Here is a 27,430-nt window from a genome sequence, read left to right on the forward strand (position 1 = left end):
GCTCTCTCAGTCCATGCCTTAGTGGACTCCAGGGCTATGCTGGGCACTAAGAGGTATGTTGTCCATCCCATAGGCTGAGGGCAGGCAGGAATATTCTGATGGTGGAGGAGGAAGGCCATGACAGTCTGGCACTCTTGCTGGGGTGACATGTGGCTCTCCTCTCCTTTGGGTCCAGGATGTTCACTAGAGGGAAAACAGCCAGGGTCACCACGTCTCTCTTCTCTCCCCATCGCATGCACCCAACAGCACCCTGCTCTCGAGGTGTCGGGGGCATTTTGCCAGCAGAAAGCCCCACAACAGATAGAAGCTCTTTGCTGTTGGGCCTAGCCAGCTGCTGACACTGGTGGAGGTTTCTTCCACAGTCCTGCAGTGGAGAATCTCCTCCAGCTTCACATGGACATGGCAATGGAGGGACCACTGGTATCCGCACTGCTGCAGAGCACAAGTGGCACAGAAGAGAGATGTGGGCAGACGGTGCTGTTCAAACCACAACATAGGTTCCAAGACATCCAGAGATGTCGCTGCCAAGGTCACAGCTTCTTTAGTCCAAATGCTCACAACGCGTTCAAAAGATGTAAAGAGACACAGAGCAATGGAGTTATAACAACAATGGAAAAGTCTAATCCCACCAGCTGACCAGGACCAGTGGACAGAAGGCTCTAGCATTGCTTCTGTTCCAGCAAGCAGTCCTTCACCGGCGAAACCTTCCACCCACAGCCACATCAGCCATGACAGTTATGAAAAAGTCATTCAAAAAAGCCCTTCAAAAGATGCTTGGACTTTCAAACACAACCCTTGAACCTGGGAAACTCCTTGCCCAGCACTGCCAATGTCCCCAGCCAGGCTGCAGCTATCAGTGACCATGCAAGTTCTCTGACCAACGCTGTTAAACCACGGCGGGCAACAAACCCACCTCCTAGCAGGGGCTCAGTGCACAGTTTTCATTGCACACCAGAAGGCAAAGAGGGGCCATCATTAAATGGTAATGCCCTGATACACTGTTCCTCCCTGCTGCTGAAAGCGGGTGTGATGCTTGAGCAGGACAGAGGAGACAGAGCAAACCCCTGCTGATCACACACAGCTGAGAGCTTCCTTAAGCTCACAGCACAAATGCCTCTGGACAAATGCTCCCTGGGCAGCAAAAGGCAAAACCTGACTCCTGGAGCCCTTCCAAATTTCAAGCCCTTGCTTCAAAGCAAGAAGAAAACAGCAGTTCCCAGTGACGTGGAAATAAAGAATTTTCCAACGTATTTCATGTGGGCAAAGCAATATATTTTCACCTAATCTCCCTCTTGGAAATGGTCAGTTTTAGCTGAAATCAAACATGCACGCATACAAAAATCGCAAATCAGCCCAAGGCAGACACCCAGCATGGAAACCTAAACCCCAGCACTTAAAAGTCTGGCAAGGTCATCAGCAACTGAGAACACAGCCTTGTACCGTGCGGTAGTTGTAAATTTTAAAAAGTGCATAACTCACTGCACTGAGGCAGATGAAAAGGCAGACCTACTAAAAAAAACCTATACATACTGAAGTGGCTAAAATGTCTATACCTGTGTCCTGCCTCATCTCTGCTGCAAGGCTTATACAGGATAATTTTCAGCAAACTTTCAGATGTTAGCATGCACCTTTTTAATGACCTTGCTTTCTCTCTGCACACACCTATATGTGTCTACGTGGACATAGATGCAAAGAAAAAGATCATCATTGTTCACAATTATTTTTTTATTACTACAGGGGAATTGGGACCTGCTTGCAGTTTCCATAAGGCCAGCATTTGCTATATTGATTATTACCCACATGAACAGGTAAAAGCAGGCAGGGTAGCGCTCAACTGTGCATGCTGTTCTCGGACATGCAGAACTTGGCTCAGCCCAAGCATCCGCAAACCTTGTTCATGGCACAGGCAAACACCACTCTGCTAGTGCCCGGGGACCCTCCTCCCAGGCCTCCTACTTGATGCTGAAAAAGGATATTTCAACGTCCAGACTGTCCATGAGATGCTCCTTACAGCACCCGCCCTTTGGCGGCCCATCCCAGTGCGCAGAACAAGCTAGCAGTTGAAGCCACCAGCCTTCCAGCATGCTCACAGTAGAACAGGGCACACTGCTGGGTCTCGGTGACGAGGTGATGTCCCTGTGGTGGCTGCAGCTTCCCACCACCTCTAGACCCCCTTCCCTTTCATGGTCACTCTCCTTCCCTGCTCACGGGGGAGGGCCATGCCCATGCCCCTGTGGGCATCCCTCATCCCCCAAGCTCACGATGCCACGAGGCACGTGGGCACGTTCTCACACAGGCAATGCTAACCCTACACCAAACCATCCACTCTAGGGCATGGGCACGGCTACCATCAGCTCCATCCCCTCCAGAGAGGTGGCTGCAGCTTTGCCCAGCCCAGGCCACCCTGCCGAGAGCCAGGGCTTGTGCCATGGTGGCAGCGAGCCCCTCTGGCAGCAGTGGATTACAGCCCTCAGGCACCGGGACTCATCTCTGCCCATGGGGCTGAAGGGCAGCAAGGGGAGGAGAGGGAGAGAAATAAATATCCTGCAGGAGAGAGGCTGGTGGAGAGAAGAGGGAGAAGCAAGTTGAGGAGGAAGGGATGGAGGGAGCAGGACAGCAGATCAGATGAAGGTTTAAGAAGTGAGCAAGAAGGGAAAAGGAAAATGCTGGAGCTGATGTGAGACAAGGGATTCATGCTGAAGGAATGGGAATGCATGGAAAAGAGGAGGCACAGGAAGGCAAAAAGCCTTGCTGCAGCAAGGATGCGGGTGGCCTTGGATGGGCCGCAGGGACAGGGGCGGTGAGAGGGCCTACCACCAAGAGAAGCCCACAGCCAAAACAACGAGACCCAGTCCAGCTGGCGGTGGGGGTTCAGAGAGGACAGCACGTACCGCCTGCCCCCACCCCAGGACCCTCTGCTGTGGATGGCACAAGGTGACTTGTCCCAGCACACCCTGCTCACTGCCAGCTCCCGCTGTCCCCTTAGCACTGCACTGGCAGCATCCTCCATCCTGCAGCTTCCAGAATCCCTCACCCTCCCACCTCTAACTCTGGCACCACTGACGAAGAGCACCCTGGGGTGAAGGGGGAGCAGACTCAGACACAGCACCCGTGCACAGACAGGGTCCCCGGGGTGCCCCTCCACCTCTGGGTGAACCCGTGGCAGGAGTGGGAGGGACACATTGACACAGGGACACACAGCCCTCTGGAAGATGGCTGGGGCTTCTCTCATTTGGTTGCTTCACTGGGGTTTTGTTTGTTTGCTGGTTTTCCCGGCGCCTCTGTGGAAAGCACAATGCGGGCTGTCCTCCAGCTGCAGCTGATGGGGCCAGCCCTCCGCATGAGCCAGGGGAGTGAGGGAAGGAGGCTGCTGCTGGTGAAACACAGGCTCTAGCTCCCCAGGACAAGGAGGCACCCCAAGCGAGCCTGGCAGGGCTGGCAGCATCAGCAGGGCTGCGGGGGACAGGTGAGGAGGAGGGGGACACCTTGCAGCCAGGGCAAGAGAGGCAGGGTGGCATTTGCCACCTGGGCACAGGGCTAGGAAGAGGAGCTGGTGGTGAGCAGGGTTCATGGAGATCCCCCAGATCCTGCTGGGCTCTGCTTGCTTTCACTGTTACACCCTTCCCCACTGGCTAACCTACCTCTTGTACCCCAAAAGGAACCATCTTCTTGTGGATTGCTGCTGGGAAAGGCATCTTTCTTGCCTGAAGGAAACCACCTTTCCCACTGCTCTCCCTGTATCTGCAATGCCTCATCCCAGCACTGCCTGGGACATGCTGATAACAGCAGGTCAATGTCTACACAAGAATTGCCCAGTGGAAAGAGCAGGCATGAATGAGGAAAGGATGCAGGATGAGAAAATAGTGGGAGAAAGGGAGTTTGGGGAAAGAGCTGCAAAGAGACAGGAACTGAGGTATAGAAATCAGGCATAGCTGCATGGAAGAACCAGAAGGGTTGATAGAGGGGAAAGCGGGAAGAAGAACAAGAAGTAAGCAAGGAAGAAAAGCCCCCATAATGGACTTGGGCACCAGGAAAAGCACGGGGGGCTCTTTTGCCCACGGATATGGGAAGGGGTTGAAGCATCATTCCTGGTGGTCACAGCTCCATGTGCTAGGATTGCTTCCTGACCTGCAGCCCTCTGTCTCCCACCCACAGCTGCTGCACACTGGCTTACTCCAAGCATCTTAATCAAGTGCAGGCTCAGTGCTAGTAAGTGACTTTAGGCAAGTCTGTCATTTCTGGACTTGAGACTGGGGTTAGAGGGCTGCGGAGGGGGGCGGGGGGCAGCAGTGAACCAAGAAAGTGGGAAATCAATCTCCATAGGATTAACACTGAAGATCTCGCAGGAGGCAGAGCCCAGCCCCAGGGAAGGGTGACCTCCAGCTTGGCTGGTCCCTCCTGGAGTAACAGTGACCTCCTGTGGCTGCGGGACTGTCCCGAGGGGCTGGTTATTCCCTTCCTCTACACAGGCGTTTTGCAAAGCCACACTGGAGCCCTGCAGGGCTTTGGCCACCCCTCACACAGCTTCGGCTGAGATCAGAGCCAGGAGTGAAAGCCTGAGGTGATGTCTGGCTCCTAAGACCCCTCCACAGGACACATCCTGCACACCTGTGGCTGCTGGGGTGGACACTGGCAATGACTGTGGCCCCAGCTGCTTATGGCACTGCCTTCACCGTACTGAAGGCAGGGAGACACAGGTCTGCCAGGGCTGTAGGTGATGGGGCAGCAGGATCTGCCAGCTCCATCACTGACACCATCCTGAAGTGTTCCCCCCCAAACATGCACATGAAAACACTGTCCTACTCCCAGGAACCCAACATTTATGCAGAGATGGAGGAAGGCAGACTTGAGAGGTGACTAAGGCAGGATCACAGCAGTGGAGCTGGTCCACCACAGCTCACTCACCTCCCTGGTATCGTTGTCCTGGATCAGAGCATACAGAGGCACCACTCGGTTGATCTCCAGCAGAACCGGCATAGGGCTGAGCTGCTCCTTGCCAGGGCGCCGGCACAAATGGCAAGTGGATGGGCAGCGCCCTTTCTCCTCACAGTGAATCTCCACACCTGAGATGAGGTGGTCATCAGAGAGCATCTGTGCTGTCAGCAGGCCAGAGAGATAGGTGATGAAGGGCATGGATTTCAACTCCTTCTTGTTCCCAAGCTCAGTTGTTTCTGGTTTAGAGAGAGGGAAGAAACCAAACAACATTAAATAAATCTCAGCACAGTCCATCTTCCCAAACCCAAACTTTGCAGCACCCAGGATAAATGCAGCTGCTAAAGGTGTGGAGCAGGTGGGAGCAGGAAACCAGAAAGGTCAAGGAGAGAAGGAGAAAAACAGGACTTGCAGGTCAGTGCTTAGGAGTGGGTAGAAAGTGCGAGCATTTCCAGACAAGCACTTCTAGAGTGACAGAACTGACCATGTTCTCCTTCTTCTTTTTTGTAAATTGCATATTCGCTTTCTGCACTTCAAAACAGAACAAAACCACCCAAGTACATCTTGCCTGCCAAAAGGACCAGGTCAAAGAGCTGAGTGCCCTCACACCTGTGCCAACACCAGCTCTCCCCGGTCCCTGTGGTCCTTGGCTCTCTGTTTTGGATTACGTTATCCAAGGCACTGAGATGGATGCAAAGGAGGCTGCAAAGAGCGGGACTGTGGGATGAAAAAGATGGATGCAAAGACTACACTGTGGGATGCAGCCCGTGGCAGAGGGGGTAAGCAGGTACAGGAACAAACTCACCACACAGGGAATAGATGGAACAGACGGAGGCATTACCAAACCCAAACTGTCAACACTCTGAGGAAACATTCAGGCCTTTGAAACCCATTGTGAAACTTCCTGGTGGTCTGAACCACAAGGCAATACACCTGGAGAGCCTTACTTTGTCCTGCCTTGGTCCACACACTCACTAAGGACATGGAATGTATCGCACCTGGTGATACCCTGAGCAAAGGAGACAGGACTCCCATCTTTGTCCTGGACACTTCTATTTAAACTCTGTATCCACAGATGCTCCTCTTGGGTTGATCCAAGAGAGAAGGCCCACCTTCCAGAACCTGGTGACAGACCTACAGAAGAAAAGCCTTTATCCATCCTGTGCCCAAATAAGTCTCCCAACACCATGAGCTGGATAGATGGCTGTTACCTCCAGCAACAACTTCTCAGTCCCACGAAGGAGCTGTAGAGGAATGGGGATTGTCTCAATGCCCTCAGCTTGCAGTGACACGCAGCTGATCTGGCAAGGCACTAGTCAATTAGAAACACAAGTAGACACAGTATTCATTCAGGACTCCCAAAGCCCTCCAGGCTAGGGACAGCCCTTCCCTGCTGTCTGGCTCTCAGGGAACACTTCTGTGTGCGGGATCAAAGCTATCACGGGAAGAACGAGCAAATTCCAACCAACCCATCCTTCAGTGGAATAAAAGGCGAGGGGGGGGGGGGGGGGAGTTGATAAGATAAATTAAAACAAGGCTGTGAGGAGATGTCTCAATATCTAGGGACACAACGGTGTACACAGACAGGAAAAATGAGACTTGGAGAGGGTTCTTGGAGAGATTATTTTCTAGAAGAGCAGCTCCAGGCAACTTCAAGCCTTGTAAGGAAAAGCCATGAAGATGGATGGGAGTAATATTTTTTAACAGTGCTACTAAACTACATGTAGAAGAGACTATGACACTTCTGGGCTGCAAAACTTCTTCACCAGAGCTGAAGCAGTGATTTCAGAGATCCTCCACAGGGAAGTAAGTTTTGGAGCCAGGCTTTAACAGAGAACACGAACACAGAGCTGAAGAGAAAGTGGAATCAGTTATCTCATGATTGGCAATAGGATATCAAACCTCCCTTCCTCAGTTATTGGCTTTATTGTTAAGAATTGTAGACCACTAGCATCAAATGTGTGGATGTGTCTTTAACAGAGGCTATGGCTTAGTCTAAGCTTAGCTAAGGCTTGTCTGGAGATGTGGCACACAGTTTCAAGCCTTTCTAAAAGGCCTTCTGAAAATCATTGCTCAAATCACACATACAGGCTTACACCAAAACCTGGAAGACCTGGAGACAGTCCAGGCTGGGTGGGCAGCGTGGTCCAGTTGCTACAGCCCTGGCCTGGGAATGCCTTGGAGGCTCTGTTCCAAGCTATCTGCTCTGTGCTTCTCCCCCCGTGTCACCTGTCCTCCCTGCGTTGAAGCACAGGGCATACAATGCACGTGCACACAGTGCTGGTGGGCTCAGGTGCTCTTCAAGTACAAACAAGCAGGAAGGAGAGGGATGAATAAGCAGGAAGAGCAACCTCCCATGGTCCTCCTCAGTTATGGTCTGTGTTTGCAAGGAGCAAGCTGAGGCAAGTAAGGAGCAAAATAAACATCTGAGCAAGAATTTCCCTCTGCAGGAGAATGCTGACCCCAGTCTCCCTGCATTGCCCCGTGCTGAGGGACACCCCCAACTGATGCAGCTGTAAAAGCTGAGATTCACGCGTTTGCATTAGCTGCCCCATTTGGGGATACAGATGAAGCTGTGTGCAGCAGTGCTCCACCAGACACGTCACCATGGGGAAGGAGAGGATACGGCTTCCCCGCAAATAGGGGGCTAGATTTGGAGAGCCATCTTTCAGCACCCACCCTGACGCCACAGCCCCTTTAGCAAGAAAAGAAAATGAACACAAGTTCATCCAACGTATCCTGCACCACCCACCGCCTCCTTTGCCCATCGCTCCCAGGAAGGGGCACTGTAGCTGGGGTGGTGGAAGTGGTGGTTTCAAAAGCTCTCCAAGGACTAGGGCATGAAAGCAAGCATTCCTCCTTTCTCCTGAAGGAAACCCAGAGGCAGCAAAGCCATTTCAGGAGCAGCAATCATCAAATGGAGCTGCACAGGGGAAAGCGTAGAGGTCTGCAAATAAAGTAAGGTAGCAAACTGTGTGAGTAGCGCAGCTCCACTTCCATAGCAGCCATGCACTCAGCAACAGAAGATTAACCACGGAGCCTGGTGACTCATGGTAGACTTGTCAGCAGAGCAGACTTCATAGGTAAGGTAGAAATGGCTGTCTGCATTTAATCCTCTTTATAACAGTTGAAGCCCCAGTCACTTTGGGGAAAAGGAATCCTTTACAGATTGGCTTCAGGGGGATGCGAGGGGTTACTGTAACCGAGCTTACTGGTTCAGCGTGCTGGCAAGGGATCCCCGATTTTCTCTTGTACCAAAAAAGCTCTGGGTACAACTCCAAAAGAGGAAAATGAAATAGGACATGGCTCAGCAGAGGGAGACAGGCTTCACTGCCAGATTGCCAGCTCTCATCCAGACAAGCACTTGGAAGTCATCAGCACTGGATAGCAATTCCTGGTAGCTTTTGTGAATGAGCTTTGGGGGCTTATGTACAGTCCTAACAAAATAATCACCCCATTTCTGCTATTAAAACCTGTCTGAGAGTGCCAGCTGCACACCCTGCTTGTAAGCCAGCTCCTCCAGAGCCAGGGAGAGCAGCAAGGAGGAACTGCTGCTCCTCATCTGCTTGCTCAGGAGGTGGAAAGTATCAGCTCCAGGTGCCCCATCCCTAAAAAGCTGGCAATTTTCTTGATGGAGACTGTGCTTCCTGCTCTTCCCACCCACCACTCACAGCATCTCAGACCTGGGAGGTATCTTCCCCCAGAACACACTCCTTTACTCCTGGACCTGCCATTGCAACTGTAGCACAAAGAGAGGAGGGGTCAGGGTCCCTCTATCTCCCGCTCTCCCACCTCTCAGACGAGTTTTGGTTATCTGCACAGCTGCCTGCATGCAAGGAGCGGGTTTGGGGGCCAGCCTGCTCTCCCCACAGCAAACCCGACAGTGAACTGGAGAAACCCTGCGTATTCCTAGAGGCTCGGTCTGGCTTTTATTACCTAGTCGCTGTACAGCATTTGTCAGTGCTGAGGCCCAGATGACTGGCTTCTTGAACAAAAATACTGGGAGCCCAACCCTGTTCCTGATGAGGTCAAAGGAATTTTTTGCCATTGGATTGGAGAGAGTGAAAACCAGACCTTGCAACCTACCATTGCAATGCCATCTCCTGCTGCCAGTGAAGCCAACAGAAACGCTCCTGTTGTCTTCACTGCAAGCTGGGTCCCTCCTAGAGGTCCTGTTCTGGCAGGAGGATGAGGTTCTGCTGCAGGGGCTGCAGTGCAGCAGCAGCAAGGATAGAGGGATTCCTTATCAGCCCTTGCATCTGAACATGCTTTCACTAACACTGCTGGCAACTCAGTTGCATCCTGGCAACATCTGTTTGGAAGCACAGCACTGCAGATGTGGTTAGATGCATCACAGCAACTTGTGGGATTTATTAGTTTGTTTTTTTGTCTGAAATATGTATTAAAAAAAAAAACACAACAAAACAAATAAATAACAGCTTTCCACCAAGCGTCAAGCCTTGTGTAAGAAAAGGAGGATGAGCAGTGCAGAGTGCGCAGAGGTACTGCTTGCCTGTTGGGTGCCTGGCTCTGTGCTCCACCAGGATTAAATAACCCCACAGTACGAGGTGACTGCCTGCACAGCGTGCAGGGGTCCCTGCTCGGGATGCAGCAGTTGCAGATATGAGGAAAGGCTTACAGCATTACCAGCAGCACCTCCTAGTGCCTGGACAGAAGGGAAGTATGCTAACACCACTACTATAACAATAACAAAAGCATAATACCTAATTCTTTTGTATTGGGAGTGCTGTTTTGTCTTGAGAGCTCCCAGGAGATGATGGGTTTGCTAGTGGTCCAGCATTTTATACAGCACCTCTTTCAAAAGATCCTAAGTTATTCCAAAACTAGGAATCACTCCACTTACCACAAGAATGCAGCCACATCAGGGGTAGGATGTGGTAGCTCTTCAACAGCAGAAATGCTCGGAACAAGGAGAGGAGAAGCCTCTCCAGCTGAAAGTATAGAGGGAATGTCAGGAAGAGACCCAAGAAGGGATTCCTCCAGGCTCAGCAGTTAACCCCAATGACACCAATGGGCTGTTCAGCTGGGCCTGGTTTAGAACTCAGGTTTTGCATTTCACACAAAGAAGAGGTAATTCTGGTCCACCTTCCCTTCATACCACCCTCTGTCCGGACAGACCTAGTGCCACCACGGGCAGGGCAGTGTGGATTTATGTACACATCCACTGGAACAGGCTGTCTGTTTATTACCTGGTGGAATAATGCCCCATTTGTCAACAAATCCATTGAAAGGGAGGTAGAAAGAAAATCAATAGATGTATTTGGGAATTTCTCTTGCAGTGAGATACTGTCAATGTGGTAACCACCAGGTCTGCGAAGAGCTGGACACTTAACGCTGCCCACTGTTAGTGATGGGAAAACGCTGCTCGGGGCTGTGGGGAAGGTGTGGGTGCAGATGTCAGGGGGAGCCAGCAGCGCTCCTCTCTCACATACGTTCACGGGTGCAAGAAAGGTGGTGCCAGCCCCTGCCGCTGCCCCGGAAAGGCCATACCAGCAGTGGCTTGTGCTGACCCACCAAGCGGCCAGCACCACCTGCACCCCAGGGCTCACACAGCGGCTGGGGAACCACTGCCCCATCTTTCGGGGTACGCCTTTTGGGGAACGCAGCCGTCCAGCGGCATGGCCTCCCGGGGGATGCCTGGCTGAAGGCATGCTGGCAGCCCGCTTCGGAGGGACGCAGCACACGGCGCAGACGCCGCGGGCGGGCACGCCGGACCCGCCGAGCCCCCGAGCCGCGGGTGGGCGGCGTGGGGCCGGGCGCGGGGCAGCTGTGGCCGGGCGGTCCGTGAGGCCCTGCTGCCCTCTCGTGGCACCGCGGCACGACGGCTCCGGGCCGGCGATCCCGCCCCTTGCTCGGCCACGGCCACCCCGCAGCCCCCGCGCCGGGACCCCCGGGGCCGCATCGGGAAGAGGAGCCGGACAAGCCCCGTGCGTAACATCCCCGAGCGCCAACACGGGATAATCCTGAACATGACGGTTTGTTTCTCCTCCCCGTTATGTCCGGAGAGCCCCACGCTGCCAGCTGCCTGCCAGCCTCTGCCCCCCGCCGCTGCAAACCCTGCTCTCCTGCTGATGCTCTGACCGCTGCTCCCAGACAATTAATCCAACTCAATTAAACACAGAACCCTGCGGACTCTCAGTGCCCTAATGCCCAACCTCAGGGAGAGCCAGACAGCTGCACTGGGGTGCCTGTGGCTCAGCCACACACATGACCCCACAGAAGCCCCTCTGCCCTGGGGCTGATCCCCAAGGTACCGGCAGGGAGAATCCGGTTCTCGTCAGACAGACAGGCTCTGCGGTAACCTCGGCTTCAGATGTGACATTTACAGACTTGCAAGCCTGTGGTAGTAAGAAAAAAAAAAAAAAAAAAAAAAGCCAGGAGAGCTTTTAGAGACCACTGATAAACCTCTATAAAAGGGGACAGCGCAGGCATCATCGATGAGCTCACTTTGTCAAAGGAACCAGCTCTGCAGAGCCCTGCACAGCCCCACTGCCACCCCGCTGCCTGCACTGTCTCCCAGGAAGAACAACCAATGTCCTGCCCTGCTCATCCGACCCCTGGCAGCATCTCAGTCCTTGCCCCCTGCCTCCAAGCCACTACAGCCCGGCAAGGATGGCTCCATGACCCCCAGACTGCAGGGGCGGCTGCGTAAGACCCCTGTAGCAGCAGCTGGCTCCCTCCCTGCTCCCACGCACCCGCATGCCCATTTCCCGTGGGCTGGCTGACATTTACCAAGCCCTGCCAGTTGGATGGCCAGCTAACAGCATGGGGCAGCCCCTCAGGCCAGGGGGCAGGGTGATCAGGGTCTCAGGCTGAACAGCCTCCCCATCCTTCCTCCTCACAGCACAGGCTTCCCATATGCCAACAATTGGGTAACACCATCGGCTCATTGTTACCACCTCTAACCAAATCCAGAGTCCTTTGTTTTCTCCCCAGGATGCATTAAAAGCTTATTTCCTTATCCCTACCGTTATTTTTCCCTCACACTGTTCACTTTCAGGTGTGGGTGGCCTCACAAAATCGGCCAGACCACCCTGGTTCAATGCTTACGTCCACGTTTATTCACTGGAAAATGCACCAGGAGCTGAAAGAGCATTTCCCTAGTGATGCCAGGAAGCAGGGCTGAACCCCATGTCCCTGCTCTGGGCACAGCAACACCCCCAGGGAACCGCTGGTGATCGAGAGGGTCCCATTCCTGAAGCACGGCATGAAACAGGAGACCGTAAATCTCACTCATTTTCTTTCGCAATCCTGGTCAGGCTTTGCATCTGCTCTCCCTGCCTATGAGTGCATCTGCTGCCCACGTTGCTGATCCCTGCTGGTCCTGATTGCTGCTCAGATGTAGGTCCCTTGCAACTGAACTATTCTATTCTATTCTAAATAAAGCAGAAAAAACACCAAAAACAGAAGGCAGCAAGAATGGCTGCATTATGCCAGTGCTCTCTTTAGTGCTGTTGGTAGCTGCTGGAGCAGGTGAGCAAGCAGCACCAGAAATGTGTTGCAGCTTTCGCTGAAAGGTCTGGGCAGAGCCCTACAGCTGCCAGTGTGGCATCGGCTGTGCCGCTCTCCTACCTGGGCATGCAAGCAGAGAGGCCACACACAGTTTACGGGAAATGGTTAAACCAAGGTCTTGCCTCCTCCGCAGGCAGCAAAGTCCTCTGAGCCTTCAGACCTCCACATCAGCCCTCAAGCAGGGCTGACTGCGAGACACTGCCTGGCTGCTGCTGGGACCAGCAGTGCTGCCGGTGGCACTGGAGCCGTGGCACTGCTCGTGGCGTGGGTGAAGGACATGGTTCCCTGGAACCTGCCTGCCCAGGCCTGGGCTTCTCCCTGCTCCCACTGAGGAAACGCCAGGCCCCGACATTTCTTGATCTGCTGTGCAGCCTCACAAGATTACACTAAAACTGGTTTCTCTGCAATCTGTAAAGCAGTTTCATGATGGCTGAACAAAAACCGAGCTGGAAGGGGGATTCATGTTACTGATGGCCCTTGCACCAGCAAGACCCCAAAAAACACCAGGGCAGAGGAAAGCCACAGTCGGGTGGCTAAAACCCTGCCTCCAGCTACTGCTGCCAGCCAGACTCCCTGCAGTGTGAGAGCACATCTGATGGGTGGAGGGGTCAGAAATAAAAGGCTGAAGGGAGGAGGAGGAGGAAGGAAGAGTTATTCTACAATTAACGACTCCAGTCATTAGCCCTGCGCGGGTGTAATGGAGATGGCAACTTTTACTGCCTCCCAGGCATGAGCAGATGAGTCAAATGACCAGGCAACAGAAGCTCTCCTCTGATCGAAAGCAAAACCTGTAACTGCTCAGTGCCCCACGAACTGGTAATTCCCTGCCTGTGCTGCAGCAGCTGCACTGATCGCTGGCCACCAGTGCAGAATCAGGGCCACCATGGCAAAGGAGTTAATACCAACCGGGACGTGCCAGGAGCAAGCCCTTGCACAAGCAACCACGGCTACTTATCTATTCCCTGATGGTATTTATGCGCATCACCCAATCAACTGATTACATTTGCTATTCTCCACCTAAAAATAGTCCTTTTTGTCCTGGGAGTCCACGGGCTGCTCCAACCAGTTTATGAAATGAACAGAGACAGACAAATTTCCAACGGCTGACGCCAGGCCCGGCGCAGGCCTGGGCCCGCCAGCAGGGAGGGCCTGGCTACTCCCTCAGTACCGCCTGGCCAGGGGAAGGCCGCAGGACAACCGGCGGGTGGGGAACCCTCGCGTGATAAACCGAGAAAAATAAAGAGAGAAGGCACGTTTCTGTTTCCTCGTTTTTCTTTTAACTTTCCTCGATAGAAACAGCTAGGGCACGGGCGCGGAGGCGGGAGCCCAGCCCACCGGGGGGCTCCCTGTGCAGGCAGCTCCCCGAGACCCGGCATCGCGGGCCCCCCGCCTGCCCCTGCCGGGTACATCGGCCCCCCCGCAGTCTTCCCCGCAGCCTCTCCCCCCGCCTCGCTCTGGCCTCCCCGCAGTCGCTCGCCGCCGCCCCGGCCCCGCCGCCTCCCGCGACTCCAACTCCCGGCATGCTCCGCGGCCCGGTGCATACGTCACGGCGGCGCGGCGGCGCGGGGCATGCCGGGAAGCGGCGCGCGCCCCGGGAGCGGTGGGCAGGTATGGCGCACCCCGGGCCCGGCGGCGGCGGCGCCCCCTGCAGGCGGGGCGGGGGCGCGGGGCGGCGGCAGGCGGGACCCCACACACCCCCACCCCCACCTCCTTCCCACCCCGGGGCGGCCTCGGCGGGCTGGGGAGGGGGCGGCCGGGCCGGGAAGCCCCCCCTGGCCCCCAGCCGTGCCGTGCCTCCGCGGGTTGGGAGCTCCCCGCCGGTGAGGGCCCCTCGGGGGGCCGCCCCTCCTCAGGCCGCGGCGGGCCTTGCCCGGGCACCGGAGGCCGCGGCGGGCGAGGGGGGAGGGGGCTGCTCCCGCGGGTATGGCGGCGGTTCGTACCGGGCCCGGCGGCCGGTGAAGCCGCGCCCCCCCACCCCCCGGCTCCGGTAGCACAGGGGCTCGGCTCGGTGCGCGGGGGGGTGCTGCGAGACGGCTGCTGCTGTGGCCGCCGCTGGCGTTGTCACCGGGGCTGCGGGGGGTCACGGCGCCGGGCTGTGCCGCCTTACCCCGGCACTGCGCTGGCCACCGACCCCAGCGGGCCACCCCGGCGTGGGACTAGCGGTCTCGCCGCACGCACTCACTGAAAACTACAGGTTTGCGAAGAGAAACTACAGCAGGAATTTTTTTTCAATAGAAGCAAACCAAATTCGCATTATTTCCCAATTTTTCTAGCTTGAGCCTCAGCTGAGGCTTTCCCTGCCACCCTGCTCTGCGTCAGGGAACTGCCTTGGGAGGGACTGATGCGCGAGAACAAGGGGCTGTTAAGGAAACTTCCTTTAAGGCACGGCCGAGTGCGAGATAAAGATAAAAAGTGCAGCAGTAAAACTAATTTCACACGACTAAGGCGCATGCTGCTGTTCTGATAACAGGGGGTTATACATGAAAAGAATGTCATACAAATCATCTTTATAAAAACCTGACTTAAACCTAAACAAAATCCCTTCCACCATTGTTCTTTAATGAAAATACTTGGTTTAAAGGTAGCTTTTTACATAACTCAGCATCTGGTGTCTGTGCTGCTCCCTCATCCCTCCCTAAGCAAGTCTTCTGATATATTTCCAAGGAAAATAAGAATAATGGATCTGGTATCCTGTGTTTCATTTTTAAAAACCGTTTTAACATACAGACTTTTCATCCCTCAGAAGAAGGTTTCTGCTCTACATGGCAGCGCCCAGGCTTCTGCTTACCCAGCTGAGATATACGCTAAGAATAAAAGGGGAGCACATTCAGCACACGCGGCAGCAAGCGCCTGGAGTGTCCCTGCTCCCTGGGTGCTGGGGATGTGATACTCACTGTGCCACCATCGAGCCAAGCATCAGACCCCAGCTTGGTACTTGGAGGTTCTGCTACACCACTGAATACCTGCCTGAAATACGGGCTTTAAAGGACTGTGAACTGCAGCTGATAATTTATTTTTTTTTCTTTTCTATATGAACATAAAGAACTTTTCTTCGTTGCAGTTGTCATCTTCCACTTGAGCAAATGGGAAACTGAAATACACTGAACCTTTCTGTCTGAAACGTTCCCGAGGATGAAGCAGGCAAACCCAGCAGGGAAGCGAGAATGCTGCACACATGCAGCCATTATTCAGAAAAAGCTGTCTGTTCACATCCTTCTGTGACTGTCTCTTCATTTTAAAGACTAACTACTTCATTCTCCTCCTCTCCCCCTAGAAGAAATGTTTTCTTCCCCACTTCTTTTAATGGCTAAGCAATGCAATAGCAAAGGTATTGAAAGCCAGTCTACTGAATAATAACTTAATGATGTAGCCCTGTGCTGTTCCTTTTGAATGGATGGCTGCTTTAGCAAGAGAGCTGCTGGGATCTGCTCCCTGCTGTGAGGGATGCGAGGATGGAGGAACCTGGATTGAAGCTGAACAGCAACCAGAGTGGTAGAAGACAGAACCAGAATACAAGAATGAGGTTAACACTGCGAGATTGTGAAAAAAGGAGGAATTATATGCAGTTAAGCTAAGTTCAGAAACTAATAGTGACACTTGTAGTACATAGTAATGAATGTTTGGAGTTGTCTGTTAACTCCTTTATTGCTAATACCTGCTAGAACACTGCTGCGTCAAGCGGTGTTTAGTTGGCATGCTGAAGCATGATGCAGCACGGCAGAGGTTAATGGAATACACCGGTGTAAAATGTTCACTATGTTTTCAGTATGTACAGTCTCATTCCCAGAACAAGTGGAAGCTGACACATCATTCCTTCTAGTTTCACTTTCTGGCAAACGTATGAAACCTTGAAAATTTATTTTGGCTATCTAGAAAAGCAGAGTAAAACAACCACATTCATTTCATTCGTATTTGATGTCACATCTGAATGCAGGTCTCCAGAGGTGATATATTAATGTCCTAAAGCATTGCACCATCTGGTTCCTCTTTTGATGCACAGCGTTTTGAATGCTTGGTTTAATCTCCCTGGGTTTCAGTAAATTATGTAAACTTGGAGGCATGGCAGCAGGAGATGGGCACCATGAGGAGATGATTCAGTCATCAATATCTATTGGGCTTCCTTATTGCTGCCATTACACTTCTTTCAGTTCTACTTACAAATTTTGCAAGTGAATAATTCATCGCACTAGGAGCTGCAAGTTAGTTTTGGAATTTGCCCACTCTGAGATTAGCTATGACTAATCCATTCTTTCCAAATGTGGAAAAGCTAACTGGGCTTCTCTTTTTTCAGGGTTGGGTGATAAATCAGAAATAAATTGCATGTATATGTAACTGCTGGTGATGACATAAATCACATTTCCTTTTTTCTTTCTGGACAGAATAGGAGCACCTTGGAATAGATGCGAGTACAAGACTTTGCACCAGCTAGAGCTGCCTTGGAAAGCCATGGCTGCTGCCCCTCATCTCAACTCAGATGCACTGCGAGAGGTCCTGGAGTGCCCCATTTGCATGGAGTCCTTCACTGAGGAGCACCTGAGACCCAAGCTTTTACACTGTGGGCACACCATCTGCAAACAGTGCTTGGAGAAACTCCTAGCAAACAGCATTAATGGGATACGATGCCCCTTTTGCAGCAAAATCACGCGGATCACAAGCTTAGCTCAGCTGACTGACAATCTTACTGTGCTGAAGATCATAGACACCGCCGGACTGGGGGAGGTGGTGGGTCTGCTCATGTGTAAGGTCTGTGGGAGAAGGTTGCCAAGACACTTTTGCAAGAGCTGTAGCTTGGTTTTATGTGAGCCATGCAAGGAGACATCACACGTGCCCCAAGGGCATAGAGTCATTGCTATCAAAGAGGCTGCTGAGGAGCGTAGGAGGGAATTTAGTACGAGGCTTGCCAGACTTCGGGAGCTCATGGATGATCTGCAGAAAAGAAAAGCATCTCTGGAGGGTGTTTCAAGAGACCTGCAGTCTAGATACAAAGCAGTTCTGCAAGATTACAGCAAAGAAGAGCGCAAAATCCAGGAAGAACTGGCCAGGTCACGCAAGTTCTTCACCACCTCTTTGTCTGAAGTGGAGAAGGTAAATAATCAGGTAATGGAGGAGCAAGCTTACCTGCTGAACTTAGCAGAAGTGCAGATAATGTCTCGCTGTGACTATTTCCTTGCCAAAATAAAGCAGGGAGATATAGCTCTCTTGGAGGAGGCAGCAGACGAGGAAGAACCAGAACTGACAAACAGTCTCCCAAGGGAGCTGACCCTTCAGGAAGTTGAACTCCTTAAGGTGAGCCACGTGGGACCACTGCAGATCGGGCAGGTGGTGAAGAAACCCCGGACCGTTAACATGGAGGAATCACTTATGGAAACTGCAGCATCCTCATCGGCATCATTTAGGGAGCCTGACTTGGTGCAAGAAGAGGCCAGCTGCACACCGAATTCCTCACCAGCCAAGCCAAGGATGCCTGAAGCAGCCACGAGCATCCAGCAGTGTCACTTCATCAAGAAGATGGGCTCCAAGGGCAGCCTGCCAGGGATGTTTAATCTTCCCGTCAGCCTGCACGTCACCCTGCAAGGTGAGGTACTTGTGGCAGACAGAGGCAATTTCCGAATCCAGGTTTTTACCCGCAAGGGCTTTCTGAAGGAGATTCGCCGGAGCCCTAGTGGAATCGATAGCTTTGTATTGAGTTTCCTTGGAGCAGACTTGCCCAATTTGACTCCCCTTTCTGTCACCATGAACTGCCATGGCCTGATAGGTGTGACTGACAGCTACGATAACTCTGTCAAGGTCTACACCATGGATGGCCATTGCGTGGCCTGTCACCGCAGCCAGCTAAGCAAGCCCTGGGGCATCGCTGCCCTGCCTTCTGGGCAGTTTGTAGTGACCGACGTGGAAGGGGGGAAACTCTGGTGTTTCACAGTTGACCGCGGTGTGGGGGTAGTCAAGTACAGTTGCTTATGTAGTGCAGTGCGCCCAAAGTTTGTCACCTGTGATGCTGAAGGGACAATATACTTTACTCAGGGGCTGGGGCTTAACTTGGAAAACCGGCAGTACGAACACCACTTAGAAGGAGGCTTTTCAATTGGCTCTGTTGGCCCAGATGGGCAGCTGGGACGCCAGATTAGCCACTTCTTCTCTGAGAATGAGGATTTCAGGTGCATTGCTGGGATGTGTGTTGATGCCAGGGGTGACCTCATTGTTGCCGACAGCAGCCGTAAAGAAATCCTGCATTTTCCTAAAGGGGGTGGCTATAATATCTTAATCCGGGAAGGACTCACCTGCCCAGTCGGTATCGCCATTACTCCCAAAGGGCAGCTGCTGGTGCTGGACTGTTGGGATCATTGCATTAAGATCTACAGTTACCATCTGAGAAGATATTCCACTCCTTAAAGGCATGTCTCTAAGCAAAACCTCTTTTGGCAGCAGAGATTCTTCCAGCCGCGTTGCAATCTGATGGGAACCGGCGTCAAGTATTCGGAAAGATTGTGCCATAACCGAACCGTCATGTTTTGTGTTTAGAAACAAAATAGATTATGTGGTGGTGGTCTGCTTATTCTTTTTCTTTTTTTATATAAAATCCATACAATAAAAAAGAACAAGCATGAGGGAAAGGATCCATCCTGCTGGAGTACTTGTTTCCTGCTAAATGACTGGTCACTCCATAAAACCTGTCACCTCTGTGCATCACATCTCCTACACTTCCAGCTTCAACCACTGTATCTTTCTTTGTGCCATGAACGCTGACTTGACTGCTCTTGAGCTTCCCTTAGAGAACCAGAGAGGCAATCCTGTTCTTGCTGTGGTATTTGCAAGGAACTGGGTAGCAGTTGTCTGGGCAACTACTAGATAAAGCAGTTTCCCATTGCAGCACTGCATAAAACGAAATAGCCCTCTTCAGCTGCTCAGAGATGGAGCTTTACTTTCAGACTGATGAGGGAGGGTTTTCTCTCTTCATTTTTCTGGTATTCAGGAGATCGCCCCTGTTGTGCCATTTGTGAACCATGTCTGTGCGATGTGAAGTGAGTACTGTGCAATCATGGGAGACTGAGCTGAGCCAGAAAACTGCCCTCTGATGGCAACAGGGTTTTTATTTCTACTAAGAGTTCTGCTAGGTAGAAGGGGCTAAAAAGAGAGGGGGTTGGAGGAAAAAAAATGAGGGGAACCTATGGTTGATATTTACTGTTGTTTTACTATTAAATGTATCCTGGAAACTGTCTTTGGAAGGTAGGTCTGGTATAGAAAGGTTCGTGGGGAGGGGGTAAGGGCTGGGGAAATAAGACTGGGAGACTGTAGTAAATGAGGTTAGATGCAACATACTGTTTTGTTCACTTGCACTTCACTATTTTGCATTCCAGACCACTGCATTTAGGAATAGGTTTCCACTCATCTGCACTTAGTATGTGCAAGCTACTCGCTGCTGAGAAGGAGTGTGTGTGTGTGTTTGTGGTACTCCTTCGTTTTTATTTTGTTAATACTTGGAAGCGTGTCCATTGGTGCATTGCTGTTTTTTTCCCTTGCACAGCAAAACACTACATTCCTTAGATATGTTTTTTTAATATTTTTTTTTTACGGCACCAGCAGGCACCAGAGTTCATGTTCATCACGGCTTTGGGCCAAATGAAGCACAAAACTGCAGCTGTGTGAACCAAGGCCCCCACAGTGCTACTCTCCTGGCTGATAAATGTGTTCCTCAGTGTGGTGCTGCTCGCCTAGAATAGTTTATTGAAGGAAAGATGCATTTAAATAGGGCACAGTGGTAGCATGTTAATCTGCCACAGATAATAGTTACACTGCAGTGCATTTATTTGTTGCTATCAACAATGTAGTTGCAAATTTGGGGGCACAACAGACCATATAAAAGCTGATTTTATGGTGGCTGCCATGCTAGAGCAAATTGTTTGCTACTTGTGCTACAACATGTATGCAACAGGTGATTTTTTTTTAAACTCCTATATATTTTCCCCTAGTGAAACAGCAAAGTAAAACCGGCTTCCGAGCTGCTGCTGCTCCCGCCAGTTGTTTGGCAGTTACAGGGTTTGCAAAAGAAGCGCTGGGAGCAGATTTTGGTGAGATTTTGGTTTTTTCCCCTCCCTGTTCTGCTTATCCAAGGCACTGAAGAGGGTCAACACAACAAACACCAGCTGTGCGATGGAGGTGCCCCTCCAACAGGGCAACTTTCGGTTTCCCTTGTTATAATGTGCTGGAAAAAGCTTGCGGAGAAGGGAGCAGGAGCCAAGACACTAGCATGGTAGATGGTGCTGAGCGACCTCAAGGGAATGGAACCCCGCTTCCCTCCTGAGCTGCTCTGTGTGTTTGCCAAGGCTACCAACTTGCACGTAATTATTTACATTCTCTGCTTCTCTATTTTTGGGTGGGAGGGGTAGTCGCCTAAGGTGTGTAACAGCAATTTGGGGAACCAATCTCATCTTGCATGTATGTTTTTGGGAGATGATGGCTATTACTGGGCCCTTCTGCAGTTAATTACATTGTAACTCAAGGCATTTTTTCCAGTATTATGGTAATGGCAGTTCCTCTCCTACTGTTCTCTTTTTTAACTTTCCTCCTGTTTCTAAGAACTGCTCCAAGCAGTAAGCTACTGTGGACCTGAATAATTGAAGCAATATTATCTATGATAATATGTACCTCTGTCATTTTCTGTTTCGATGGATTTTTTTTTTTTTTTGCAATAAACATCACACTACTAGCAATAACATTTCCTAGAGTGCTTGAAGGGACATAAAAGCAGGTCCAGTAAACTGAGCAGTTGGTTACCCCAGCCTGTTCCTGGTTACACAGTTCAAACAAAGCGTCTGTCATCTGTTTCTCAGAGATTCAAGAAAAATAACACTATCCTGTGATGCACTGGTGGGCCAGGACACTGCGATCAGCGCCTGCGGGGGTGTGTTGCCTGCAGCTCTTCTTCTAGTCTTGGGTTTCAGTCAGAAAAGTGAAAAAGAAAACCTGCTGTCCCTTGCCCAGGGTATTCACATCCCCTGACAAAACTCAGAAGTGATTGCGAGATGATTTTGCACAGCTGTATTTCTTGCCATGGTGCCCCTACACAATGTTGTGATCATCTGCCAAACGAGATGAAATGGAGTAATTAAGGATTGTGACAAAATAGTTTGGCTTCTGCTCTCTACCTGGAAAAAGAGCTTGTCTGGTTGTACGTATGTGTTTGGTTTTTAAAGATTCTGTAATAAAGGAAAAATTGATCCAATTAAAAGTGCATTGCAAATGGCTCATTTTCTTATTAAGAACACTTCATCTCCTCCCTTTGGTGGCAGATTGGTTTTTACAGCCAGTGGGGATTAGACTTGGGAACACAATGGCTACGAGACCCCTTTTATGCTGTCAGGTTGCAGAGGATAAATCTGAGCTCCTTGGCAGGTCTCATGTAACTTTATCTGACACTTCCCTACCCACCTCATAAACAAATACTAGAATGTCGTACCTTAATTCATGCCGATACTCCCACAAGGGCAATATCTTACTTTTCACTGTAGCTGATACCTGATGTTTTAAAGGTCTGGCCCAAATTCACTGGCATGGAGCGCTCAGTAAGAGGATGTGGAAGCCTGGCTGAAGGCTTCATCACCTGCATCCCTGGCTCATCAAGGGGCTTTCTGGCTCAGCTCTGTCCCTCTGTGGAGGTGACATATTTGCTGGGGCTGGTAGCAGGGCTGCTATTAGGGTTCACCTATTATTCTGGATAATTTTGATAAATGCTACAAAAAATCATGTTAGAAACAGTGTATGTAGGCTGAGCCAGCAGAGAGCTAAGCAGTTCGCCGCTCGGCATTCCAGGGCATCAGTACGTCAGTATGTGCAGGCTCTCCCCCTGCTCCTGCTACCCAGCTGGGTTTGCGGATCTGAGTGAAGGCAGCTCTTTAAACAGCTACGAGTTACTGGTTTATCAAACACAGAACAACTGTCGTGCCGCTGCTGTTAGACCCACCCTGCCACTTTATGAGAAGTTTGATTTCTTAGGGTAGCGGCAACTGACAGCCAGGGTTTCTTCTAAAGGGATGAGGGAGACAGCCTGTTTCTTAATCAAAGGGGGCAGAACTATAAAAGTAAAAATAAAGCCAGATGCTCCAAGTCTTTTCTATTGTATAGTTTAAGTGATTTTTCTGGGTCATTACTCAGTGCGAGGATTTAAAGTTATTTCATTTTGCACAACTAATTACTCGACTTGCCTGGCAATTTTGGATTACAATGAGCAGTGCATAAGGTCATTTAGCAGACTGAGTCATGGCACATATTTTAGTCTAAACTAAATTTCACGGCAACCAGCTAGATTGTTTTTTCCTCCTCCGAACAAAATGTCAAAATCTGAGGGTTTGAAATAAATATAATGGCATACACCGCAAGCAAGTAAGAGTGTTACAAAGATTAAATAGAGTGGTTGTTTATAGGAACAGATCTCAAGGACAGGGAAATTCTATGCACTTCTGACCGAGCAGGTATAAGGGTAAAGCCATTACCTCCTTTAATAGATGCAGAGCTTGCCTTGTAGCTTTCTTAATGCACCTGATTGCGTCTAGGAAATGAGAACTAGAAGTTCTCGTGGACTAGTTCAATCTTAATTGTGTTATGGCAGTATCAGACCTGAAGGGAGATGAATGAGAACCTCAAGAGACAGAAGGGATAGACAGACCCCACTCAGAAGAATATGAACTGCTATTTTAGCAGAGCTTGAGGTTGTGTCCTTACTATGGCTTGTGTTTTATGAAGAACTTCTGTCTGAACTGCTGAGTTCACAAGAAAGCAGGAAAGCTGTAACCTCTTAAAGGTAAATGCGATCAACAACATATAGTTCAAAAGGAGGAAAGTATTGGGGAGGCTGGTGGGCAGAAAGCCTTCGGGAATGTGATAGGACCTGCCAGAGCACAGCCCCTCCATGGGCTATTTTAGTAAGTGACCTGTTGCTGAGAGGGAACATCTTTCACATCTGTAGCAGCCACTTCCCAAGCTCGGCTTGCTGGCTGCCCAATGTGGCCAGGTAACATCAGCCCAGGAAACTATCCAGAGATCATAGGAAATGCAAGAAAAACAAACATTTCACTTACTGCAGACCTAAAGCAACGTAACATGGTCAGGTAGTGAAGCCCTCTGAGTCTCCACCACCCATGCATAGCACATCCCGAGCCCATCAGCATCCCTCCCCGCTCCCCAGCTGAGCTTCTCCCAGGTCCTCAAGTGGCAAGGGAGAGGAGCTCCAGCAAGGCTGCGTGCTCCTCCTCCGCAGCACACCACCAGCATGCCATTTCTTTTTCCAACTTTTCCCAGCTGGAGAACAGAAGTCTCCCACGCTGAGGCTCAGCTAGTCTGCACCATGTGAAGGAAACGAGTTGTCACTCAAATGCTTGACAAGAAGAGACCCTCCACATTGCTGCTGATAACGTTTCCATTTTCTCTAGGTGCTGGGGCACTTACAGACTTTTGATCTGCATTTCATGTATCACAGAATCATAGAATGGGTTGGGTGGGAAGGGACCTTAAAGATCATCTAGCCATCTACTATCGTAGAGTGAATGAGCAAGCTAGAACAGCTCTTGGGAGAATCCCACCAGGGCTGTCAGGTCTTGCTGTCAGATTTTGCTGTCACAGCACCTCTTTCCTTTCCCTCACTGAGCTCTCCTCCTCTTCCTCATCTAGCCAGACTGAGGGGCCACAAAGCAACCAGGTCTCTGATACATGTTTATCAGCGAATGAAGCGGTCCCTGGCAGGTGGATATGCTGGATGGAGGGATCGCTGTCTTTCCTCCTGTACATTCTGTGACTCTTTTTGTGGCGGGGTGACTCCCAGCCTCCACCTCCAGTTTCATTGCTGAGCATGGCAATATACGGTGTGGAATAGACCAGTTTGCATCAGCAGTCCTGTCTGTGTCCCCTCCCAACATCTTGCCCACTCCAGCCTAGGTGCTGTGGAGAGGGAGCCTGGGTGCTGTGCAAGCACTGCTTAGCAGTGGCCAACGTGCTGGGGTGTTATCAGCACTGGCTTAGCCACAAACCCAAAGCACAGCACCACAGGAGCTGCAATGAAGCCAGTTCGCTCCATCCCAGCCAGACCCAGAACATTCTTACACACAACAGGAGGTGGCCAGGAGTGTCACGTTTGTCCCAGCTGCCAAACAAAGATGCTCACATAATTGGTACGAACTTAATGAGGTGCCATCAGTGTTAAATACTGGCTTCGATGGGGGAGAAAACTGATGAGGGCTCCTCTGGTACAGATCAATGGCCAGGTCGATCTCAAGGTCCCTGCTCAGAGTTAAAGCATTGCTTGGCTGCACAGAGCCAGAACTAGCAGCCCAGAAAATGGGCTTTTAATCACTCTGCATGAACTAAAATTGGGGTTTGCTTTGCTCTGCTCACAGGCTAACACTGTTCCTAGGGGGAGAGCCTGGGGGCCGTTTCCATGCCTGCCCTGAAAGGAGCACAGCACTCGTGTGCTGCAGCCCTGCCTCTGTGCCTCCCTGGCTCTCTCACTTGGAGGATTCACTCCTGCAAATCCTTAGGAACAAGGGCGGGCAGCTCTTTTGCCTTGCTTTCCCCAGCACACACCTTATCTGCTTGCAGGAGGAAGGAGAACAGTTTGCCTTTCTAGAGGCAGAGCAGCCTGCACATGCCAGCGGTGCCCGCAGCCCACCCACTCCAGCAGGGCTGGGGGTCCAGGCAGTGAGAAGCCACCAACTTTCTGCTGTCCCTGGCGAGAGCCAGATCCCTTTCTCCTCCATGTGGCTGAAGGAAGCACTCTGCAGACACCGACCTATATCACAGGCTCCTGTGCCGGCAGCGAGCGCGGTGTTTGGGCTGCTCCAGCCCCTGCAGAGAGCCAGAACCTGGCCTGGCGCTTTGCACGAGTCCGGCTGCCAGCGGCGCGGTCGCCTCTTCAAGACCATGTTTTCAATTAGGGCTCGACGCACGGATTGTGCACCTTATTGGCAAAGGCCTCCTCCCGAGGCCTGCCGATTGATTTATGAAGTTGATTAAAATATCAAAATAATTTTGTGTGATGCTGCAAACACGCTGCAGTGTGCATTTTTATCATAGTTGGTGCTGTTCCAATTAGCTCGAGACTCTCCTCTCCCCGTCCTCTTCTGACCTGCTTTGTACGCTAACAAATTACAGTTATCCTGGCCTTACTTTTGTATTTATTAGTGATGATGCATATGTACACTCTCTGAGCAGTTCGGAAACGGGCTGGCTAGCAGCGGGGAGCCCGGCAGGCCAGAGCTGTTTCTGAGCAGAGAAGGCATCCAGAACTGTCTAGCTGGACCTATTTATGCTGATCCTCCTTATGTCACTGGCAAAATGAGGGTAGATCAGTGGAGAAGCTGGGAATAAAATCCATCTACCATAAACAGCAAGCTCTTTCTCTTAGTTAACTGGGGCTTCTCCCGGAGTGAGCGAGCCCTGGGTTTTCCCGTGATGCCTTCTCTGCCCACAGAGCTGATCTCCCCCAGTATCAGCAAGAGCCCTCAACATCCTCAGTGTCCTTTCAAGAGCATTTTCTGGCCATCAAAGAACTAAGTACAACACTGGTCCCCTCTGCAGTGCCGCCAGCCCCAACGTCCAGCCTCACTGACCCCACAGCTACTGAAGCCACAGATGGAGCCACACACAGAGAACAAGGTCAGAGCCAGCACCCAGTGCCCAAATGCTGCACAGCCAGAAACTAAATGTTTATGTCCAGGCATTGCATGCAAAACTCGGGGGGGATCCCCGGGGTCCTGTGAGTGCTTTGGTGCTCTGCTGGTGGTGGGCAAGAGTGCTCTGGATGCCTCTAGCCGGCCAGGGCCGTCCTGTGAGCAGCATGGGGCAGGCACAGCTCCAGGGGTGCTGGTGGGAGCTGGGTGGGGAGCGAGGGTGCTCGCCTCGGCCAGCTACATACCATGCACTAAAAAGGAAATTATTTTGTCAGCAAGGCACTGCTCACCTCAGGCCCTGTGCTACTGCGGGGCTTTGCGGTTGAGCCCTGGGAACCACCTCTGTCCACGGCCAGGAGGAAGGTGGGGGTTCAGAAATGGGAGATATTTCACCACCAGATTAAGTGTTGCCACTGTTCATCTCCCCTCTGGCCCCAGCACCGTTAAACAGCAGCGATGCTTGCGCCAGGCTGAGGCTGCAGTGACTGCCTCTTGTTCCCATGTGGCATCTCCAGAGAAACCCAGTGTCTGCAGTGACAGTGCTGGGGCCATGGAGCCATTCCGGCTCTGCTCCCCACTGACACATTAGCCCAGGGATTGCAGGGAGCGTGCCCAAATGATTAATACCTTGTGAGTATGTAAACAACACACCTCCACCACGCTTTCTGCTGCTAAACAGGGGCATTGCTATGGCAAACTTCATTTATCACTATTTAAAAGCAGAACAAACAAGTACAAGGTGTTGTAAATACGCTTACAAGACGAGCTGTGCTGGGAAGACAGGAAAAAAAAAAAGAGCAGAAAGCAACAGAGGCAGCGGTGGGAGCACACCTCCATCCCATCTGTTGGCTTCCACCAAACGAGGCCACTCTCGGCAGCGCCCATGGGGCACGACACCAGTGCCTTGACGACCTCCATTACCATCAGCCCCACAACGGGCCCTATAAAACACCACAGACCCAGGGAGTATCCCCAGCTCCCTGGAGAAGAGAGATGAATTGGCAAATGGAAGGCTCCAGCGGTAAGGGAGTTTTTTATAAACATAACCTAATTGTATTACTTCAAAGTCCTGAAGTTTATTGCCCTGTTTAATGATGTGTCTCGTTATTTATGGTGTAGCACAATGAGTCTGCTATTGATTTAATACACTTCTTTAAAGACCGTCATTGTCACAAGCAATAAAACGAAGCCATTCTGAGGCAGTTCAATTATGTCACATCTCCATCACCTGACCCCAAGCACCCTGGTGTGTGGGGGCCACCACAGCGGGGCTGGGGGCAGCTGGTGAACTGGGTCACCCTGGGGAAGGA

General features: G+C 51.5%; 2 protein-coding genes across 10 annotated transcripts in view; one reads left to right on the forward strand and one right to left on the reverse strand.

The window, feature by feature from the left end:
- The window catches only part of ASTN2 (astrotactin 2), a 353,993-nt gene that overhangs the window by 98,338 nt on the left and 228,225 nt on the right, over nucleotides 1-27,430 (reverse strand). The window contains exon 17 of the mRNA XM_055720179.1: nucleotides 4,906-5,171. Coding sequence (XP_055576154.1) covers nucleotides 4,906-5,171 — 266 coding nt within the window. The remainder of the gene's footprint in view (nucleotides 1-4,905; nucleotides 5,172-27,430) is intronic.
- TRIM32 (tripartite motif containing 32) lies at nucleotides 14,030-19,079 on the forward strand. Of its 9 annotated transcripts, none has more exons than XM_055720182.1 (3): nucleotides 14,055-14,073; nucleotides 15,209-16,030; nucleotides 16,845-19,079. In XM_055720182.1, exons 2-3 carry the CDS (start codon nucleotides 15,918-15,920, stop codon nucleotides 18,853-18,855), a joined length of 2,124 nt encoding a protein of 707 aa, XP_055576157.1. In that variant the 5' UTR covers nucleotides 14,055-14,073; nucleotides 15,209-15,917; the 3' UTR covers nucleotides 18,856-19,079. The 9 variants fall into 9 exon arrangements, with proteins under 9 accessions (XP_055576161.1, XP_055576157.1, XP_055576158.1 ...); XM_055720183.1 differs by having other exon boundaries at nucleotides 14,058-14,073; nucleotides 15,527-16,030; XM_055720186.1 differs by lacking the exon at nucleotides 15,209-16,030 and having other exon boundaries at nucleotides 14,030-14,073.

This window comes from Falco cherrug, chromosome 9, assembly GCF_023634085.1.
Source record: "Falco cherrug isolate bFalChe1 chromosome 9, bFalChe1.pri, whole genome shotgun sequence".
Classification (NCBI taxonomy): Eukaryota; Metazoa; Chordata; class Aves; order Falconiformes; family Falconidae; genus Falco; species Falco cherrug.

Coding starts and splice junctions, on each gene's coding strand:
- TRIM32 (XM_055720182.1), top strand. CDS start 15,918: ATGGAGGAACCTGGATTGAAGCTGAACAGCAACCAGAGTGGTAGAAGA. Junction 16,031..16,844: donor AAAAGGAGGAATTATATGCA/GTTAAGCTAAGT, acceptor CTTTCTGGACAG/AATAGGAGCACCTTGGAATA.